Here is a 7009-nt window from a genome sequence, read left to right as displayed (position 1 = left end):
ATAACTCACCCCACAGCCTAGGCGCCAGGTCACGTGTGAGGCAGCTGTTTATACCGAGGGGCACACGCGTTTCAGAAGCACAAGAGAGGTGACTCCGGGGCCAGTGATGGGCAAAGCTGAAGGGATCCCCTTTCCAGTGCAAGTCCCGCAGAGGCGTTCTTCGCTCTGTTTTCTTCAGAGACTCAGTTACAACCTCAGTCTTTAAAACCATGGTCTTGTTTTGGTTTTGCTTTGGTGTTTTTCTGTTTCCACCCTGAAACTCATGAGCACATACCTTCTTGACCATTGCACCAGCAGCCGCTCAAGGACAAATGTTTGCTGAATGAGTCTGGATGAGAGGAAGGAGGGGAGGGCTGAGCCTCCTGTTCCAAGATGAAAACATTGAGTTTTGATCAGCTCTGTTCCAGGTGACAATCCTAGGTCCAGATGGAACAACAGTATGCTTAAAACGATGCTTAAAACTGAACATTAAAAAAAACTAAGATCATGGCATCTGGTCCCATCATTTCATGGCAAATAGATGGGGAAACAAAGGAAACAATGACAGACTTTATTTTCTTGGGCTCCAAAATCACTGCGGATGGTGACTGCAGCCATGAAATCAAAAGATTCTTGCTCCTTGGAAGAAAAGCTATGATAAATGTAGACAATGTATTAAAAAGCAGAGACATCACTTTGCTGACAAAGGTCTGTATAGTCAAAGCTATGGCTTTTCCAGGAGTCAAGTACAGACATGAATGTTGGACCCTAAAGAAGGTTGAGCGCTGAAGAATTGATGGTTTCAAACTGTGGTGCTGGAGAACTCTTGAGAATCCCTTGGATTGCAAAGAGATCAAACCATTTCATCCTAAAGGAAATCAACTCTGAATATTCATTGGAAGGACTGATGCTGAAGATGAAGTTCTAATAATTTGGCCATCTGATGCAGAGAGTTGACACACTGGAAAAGAGTCTGATGGTGGGAAAGATTGAGAGCAGGAGGAGGAGGCAACAGAGGATGAGATGGTTGGATGGCATCATCAACTCAATGGACTTGAGTTTGAGCAAGCTCCGGGAGATGGTGGTGGACAGGAAAGCCTGATGAGCTGCAGTCCATGGGTTCACAAAGAGTTAGACGTGACTTAGCGACTGAACAACAACAATATATTCATCCATCCATCCTTCCATCCATGTGTGTAGCTGGACACCTTAAGCTCTGTTAGCTCACAGGCACAGGGATGTCTGGCGAAATGGCAGGGAGAGCCAGGAAAAACAGCCATCCCTACTTCCCTGCCTTTACTCTTAGCCACCAGGAGCTGCCAATGGCCTCTGGTTAGAGATTTAGGGTCTCTGGGATGACAGGGACACAGCGCCAGACCCCACCTTCAGAAAAACACAGCTTCACTGTCTGAGGATGCCAAGGGTTTCTAGGCATGAGTGAGGACTCAAAGGAGGCCCCCCCAGGCCAGCATGAATGAGGAGGGCTCTGCTTGGCTTGTAACCCATCCAGGCAAGAATCCTCAGCCACCTGGCTCTTACGTCTATCCAGAAGCCAGACTTGCTCCCCTCCAGGGGCCGGGAGGAAGGAAGTGCCAAAGTCACCCTGGATGCCAGGTACCTGGTGCCCCCTGGTGGCCGAGGTGTAACATCCTCAGATTTGAGGGGCACCGCTTCAGAGGGTCCTGCCCACATTTTCCGTGACCATGCTCTGCCCTGACTTAGTCTGAAGGGGACCTTTGGTGGAAACAGGAGAAGCCTGTGCTCAGGACCAGCTCAAGCTGAGGACATCTGAGGGGCTGAGGAGATCAGACAGAGGTGAGGAAACCAGACGCAGAAATTGTTTGGCTTCTTAAAAAGCTGAAAATGAATCGGGGGGTGGGGCAGGGGACTCAAGTAGAGGGGGTGGCACCGCCTGCCCTCCATGGGGGCAAGGAGGCAGAGTCACTGATGGGGTGGCGTGGGATGGAAATCAGGGGTGGAGTGGGATGAAGGTGCCCCTGAGATGAGGAGGGTGAGGGGTAGAATGAGGCATGATCTGGAGAGAGGACAGTCTAATTGACCCTGGTCTGCTCTCCACTGCCCCTGGGGTCACAGAAGTGGCAAAGTCCAGAGAGTAGGGGGCATTGGCATCTTATCTTATAAGGGAGGTGGGGTGGGGCAAGAAGCACTGCTCAGGGGGCCCTGGGCCCCTGACACCCCACCCACAGAGGAAAAGGGGTTTTGGAAGCACAGACCCAGAGGCGGGGTGGGTAGAGGATTGGTGGTGAGGGCTTTCTATGTCTCACCCCCTCCCTCCAGATCTCGGGGGCCCCTTCATCCCACCCCGACTTCCATTCCACGCCACCCCATCAGTGAATCTGCCTCCTTGCCCCTGTGGGGGGCAGGCAGTGCCACCTGCCAGCAGACGGTCTGAGTCTGAGCTCCGGAGGACAGCTGCTGAGCCGAGGCACCAGTGAGTGCAGGTTTTTCTGGACTTCTCCCCAAATAGTGCACCCTTCCCCATCTTCCTGGATGACCTGGCAGGACCCCCAGACCTGCTGAGTCCCAGGACAGTGGAGAATGGTGTCTCTTCCATTCAGAATGGAAGCTCCTGTCGTCCGCTCTCATCCCAGACCTTGTCCACTGCCCACAAGCACAGTGGGCAGTTGCCACTTCAGGCGACTTCCCTGGGCACACTGCCCTACCAGGCTGGCCAGGGATGTCTTAGGAAGCCCTGGACCTGCAGTCGTTCCCGTGACAACCTCCCGTGGCCTGCTCTGTGACACCGTTTTGAGCCTAAGTCACTGCACGTGGGAAGGAAAACAGTCTAAGACCTCTGCCAGTGTTTCAGTTCTTGAGGGAGAAACTGAGGCCAGGAAGGTGAAACTTGGTGATTTCCTGTCTGCCACACATGAGGCATTGTTTGCTTGTCCTTCTGATTTGAAATGCAGCTTCCTGGAGAAGCTTGAATGAAGAGAATTGTGATAAGAAATGAAGATGTCCCAGAGGCAGTGATGCCAGCAGATACCTTCACAACAAAGAAACGTGGAGAGAACGTCAGGCCTGAAAGCCCAAAGCATGAGACGCTGGACGCAGATCCAGGCTTAGGAAGCCGAGTGACAACTCTGCCAGGTCATCCGTAGGAAAGATGCTCACCCCCAGTTGAAAGTTATGTGCTGAAAGGAAGCAGAGTTGAAAGGACTCTTGCTGACTTCTTTGCAATGAAATGAAACACTTTAATTCTCAACTATTAAAATCACAGCGTACTAAAAAAAAATTAGCTTTACTATTTTTGTTTCTCTAAACATTTACAAGAGTAGAAGAATGGTGTGCTGTAGTTTATGGGGTCGCAAAGAGTCAGACATGACTTAGTGACTGAACAACAGTAACATATTTTTTATATATGTGTATACAAAAGCTTCTCTACTACCCTTGATAAAAGCTGAGAAAGAACAACAACAAAAAGAGAAGAGATGGAGAAATTGGAAAACCTAAACTAAATGAAATGGGAGCACTGAATATGAAACTGAAAAAGTGAAACAAACTAGATAAAAGATCATCAGATAGTCCAGTTGCCTTTACACCTGGCTGCTCATTAGAAACATATCTACAGCTTAGGAGATAAAAGTAATACCTAGGCATTTGTATTTTTCAACAAATTCCAAGGTAATTCTGATATTCATCTGGATTCTTAAAAGTGACTACAGGTTTTCCTATTAAATGGTAGTTTTGGTGATCTAGAATTCTACAATTTTTCTGTTGATCAGTCATGATAAAATGGTATTAATGAGTAATAGTTAGATAATCACATTAGTAAAAGATGTCTAGAAGTTTTCACAATCAATAGCCAAACCAAAAAATAAAAAAAATAATTACAATTGCAAACCATAATGGGAGTGTGATTCACCTAATAATACAAGATAACTGCATATAATTTGGAGTCAAGCAGAGTGATGTAGTAAGTGGAATACATACAGGCACAGGTTTTCACCCTCAGCCCGTCTATGTCTTTTGGTTCATGCATTTAACCCATTTACATTTGAAGTAGTCATCCATATGTATGACCCTATTACCATTTTCTTGGTTGTTTTGAGGTTTGTTTTGTATAGGCCTTTTCCTTCTTCTATATGTCCTGCCTAGAGAAATTCCTTGAACATTTGTTGTAAAGTTGATTTGTGGTGCTGAATTCTCTTAACTTTTGCTTGTCTGAAAAGCTTTTGATTTCTCCATCAAATCTGAAGGAGAGTTTTGCTGCATAGAGTATTCCTGGTTATAGGTTCTTCCCTTTCATCATTTTAAATATATTGTGCTATTCCCTTCTGGCTTGTAGAACTTCTATTAAGAAATCAGCTAACAATTTTATGGGAGTTTGCTTGTATGTGATTTGTAGTTTTTCCCTTATTGCTTTTAATATTTTATCTTTGCCTTTAATTTTTGACAAGTTGATTACTATGTGTCTCGGGGTATTCCTCTCTGGGTTTATCCTGCCTGGGACTCTCTGCGTTATCTGGACTGGTTGATTATTGACTTTCCCATGTTAGAGAAGTTTTCAGCTATTATCCAGCTATTATCTCTTCAAGTATTTTTCTCAACTCCTTTCTCTCTCAGATTTCCACAAATTCCTGCTGGTTATGGAAAAATTCTCCCTGTAAAAAGTTGTCGAGATGCTTGAAGAAGTGGCAGTCAGTTGGCCAGAGGTCAGGTGAATATGGTTGATGAGGCAAAACTTTGTAGCCCAATTCGTTCACTTTTGAAGCAATGATTGTGTGACCTGTGGTCGGGCATTGTGAAGAAGAACTGGGCCCTTTCTGTTGACCAATGCCAGCTGCAGGCGTTGCATTTTTTGATGCAGCTTATCAACCTGCTGAGCATACTTCTCAGATGTAATGGTTTTTCAGGGACTCAGAGAGCTGTAGTGGATGAGACAGGAGGCAGACAACAAATAGTGATCATGACATTTCTCTGATAGAAGATTGATTTTCAGAAGTGATTTGCAACTTATTCTTGGTTTGACCACAGAGCTACATATCCCTGGTTGTCATATGAAAACCACTTTTCAAACAAACCACAATCCCATTGAGAAATGCTTTAATGTTGTTAAATAGAATAAGGGAAGAATACACTTGAAAGGGACAATTTTCTTGATTTCACTCAGTTCATGAGTCACCAACTTATTGAGATTTTCCACATTTCCAGTTGTTTCCAACATCAAATGAAAGCAAAATGGTCTAAGGGGAAAATGAACCGAAAGAGATTATGAGGCAATCAGATCAGGTAAGATCAAGTCAGGTCAGTCGCTCAGTCGTGTCCGACTCCTTGCGACCCCATGAATCGCAGCACGCTGCGGGGAGCGAGCTCCGCCCCTGGCAAAGGTCATGAGGAAGGAGGCTCGGCATACGCAAAGGCGGGATCAAGCCTCAGGAGTCTCCCTGGAAATTCTCGAGCAATCTACCCCCAAAACCAGAGTCTGCCTACTTTCTGCTTTGTGCTTTCACCTACACCTCTGACTTTACGGGGGGCTGTCCCCCACTACCTCTCTGAAAAAAGAGTTAGCTTACAGCTCCAGTTAATAATTCCTGGGTGTGACAGTGTTTAACCTACAAACTCCTTTGGAAATCCTCTAGCCTGCCTGAATAGGTTTTTCCGGCCACATGTGATTGTTCAGAGCCTCCCAACTGTGAGAGGCAGGAGATGTTCTAAACTGTCTAAACACAGATTCTTTTGACTACTTAAAAGATTGATTAGAAATTGTATTGGTGAAGGGATTTTCACTTGTTGGGCCATGTTTGCTGCTAAGCTTCCATATCCCTTACCTGCTGTGTCCCTGGCAGTGTATTGATTAATATAATTGGTGTAAGTAGTAGCTTTAATGTTTGTAACCTGGGACCCTTGAGTTAATTATTTTTCTTGTTATAGCCCACCACATCTTTGCGCTGTAGGAATGCAACTTTATCTAATGCTTTTGGAGGGTGGCTCCTGACCAATCACCTTTAGAGAAAAATAAGTTTTCTGAAGAAAGGGTCTTAAAATGTTAACAGGCCTCTGGGCCAGAAGATGATGCAAATCACCTAAGCTTTTGCATATGATAAGTTTGCAGGAAGAAAGCCTGGCTTGCTGCCTGACTCTACCCCTTCCCCCATTATCCTCTATGCATAACTTAAGGTATAAAAACTACTTTGGAAAATAAAGTGCGGGCCTTGTTCACCAAAACTTGGTCTCACCATGTCGTTCTTTCTCTTACCTTCTGGCTGAATTATTCAGCCTCTTTTCTCCACTGAATTTCCTCACTGAGCTATCCTTATTTCAGCCTCTTTTCTTCACTGAATTTTACTGAGCTATCCTCATTCTATTACTCTTTATATCCTTAATTAACATTTAATTAAGCAATTGTTTCCTGATCTTCGCCTACGCTGTCTCTCCTTCGAATACCCTGGATCAGCCGGGGCTGGTCCCCGGCAGCACGCCAGGCCTCCCTGTCCATCACCAACTCCCGGAGTTCACTCAGACTCACGTCCATCGAGTCAATGATGCCATCCAGCCATCTCATCCTCTGTCATCCCCTTCTCCTCCTGCTCCCAATCCCTCCCAGCATCAGAGTCTTTTCCAATGAGTCAATTCTTCGCGTGAGGTGGCCAAAGTACTGGAGTTTCAGCTTTAGCATCATTCCTTCCAAAGAAATCCCAGGGCTGATCTTCAGAATGGACTGGTTGGATCTCCTTGCTGTCCAAGGGACTCTCAAGAGTCTTCTCCAACACCACAGTTCAAAAGCATCAATTCTTTGGTGCTCAGCCTTCTTCACAGTCCAACTCTCGCATCCATACATGACCACTGGAAAAACCATAGCCTTGACTAGACGGACCTTTGTTGGCAAAGTAATGTCTCTGCTTTTGAATATGCTACCTATGTTGCTCATAACTTTCCTTCCAAGAAGTAAGCGTCTTTTAATTTCATGGCTGCAGTCACCATCTGTAGTGATTTTGGAGCCCAGAAAAACAAAGTCTGACACTGTTTCTACTGTTTCCCCATCTATTTCCCATGAAGTGATGGGACC

The 7009-nt window shown here is 45.6% G+C and overlaps 1 gene segment (V, D, J or C); it reads right to left on the bottom strand.

Annotated features, from left to right (window-relative positions):
• Positions 1-1752: 1752 nt before the first annotated feature.
• Positions 1753-7009, bottom strand: part of LOC104980254 — a 13859-nt gene continuing 8602 nt past the window's right edge. The window contains 1 exon segment of the V gene segment in view: positions 1753-1775. Within this exon segment, the coding sequence occupies positions 1753-1775 (23 nt within the window).

The sequence above is a fragment of the Bison bison genome, unplaced genomic scaffold (genome assembly GCF_000754665.1).
Source record: "Bison bison bison isolate TAMUID 2011002044 unplaced genomic scaffold, Bison_UMD1.0 scf7180017864495, whole genome shotgun sequence".
In the NCBI taxonomy this organism is placed as follows: Eukaryota; Metazoa; Chordata; class Mammalia; order Artiodactyla; family Bovidae; genus Bison; species Bison bison.
The sequence above is the reverse complement of the archived record's forward strand: the minus strand, read 5'-3'. Positions and strand labels throughout refer to the sequence as shown.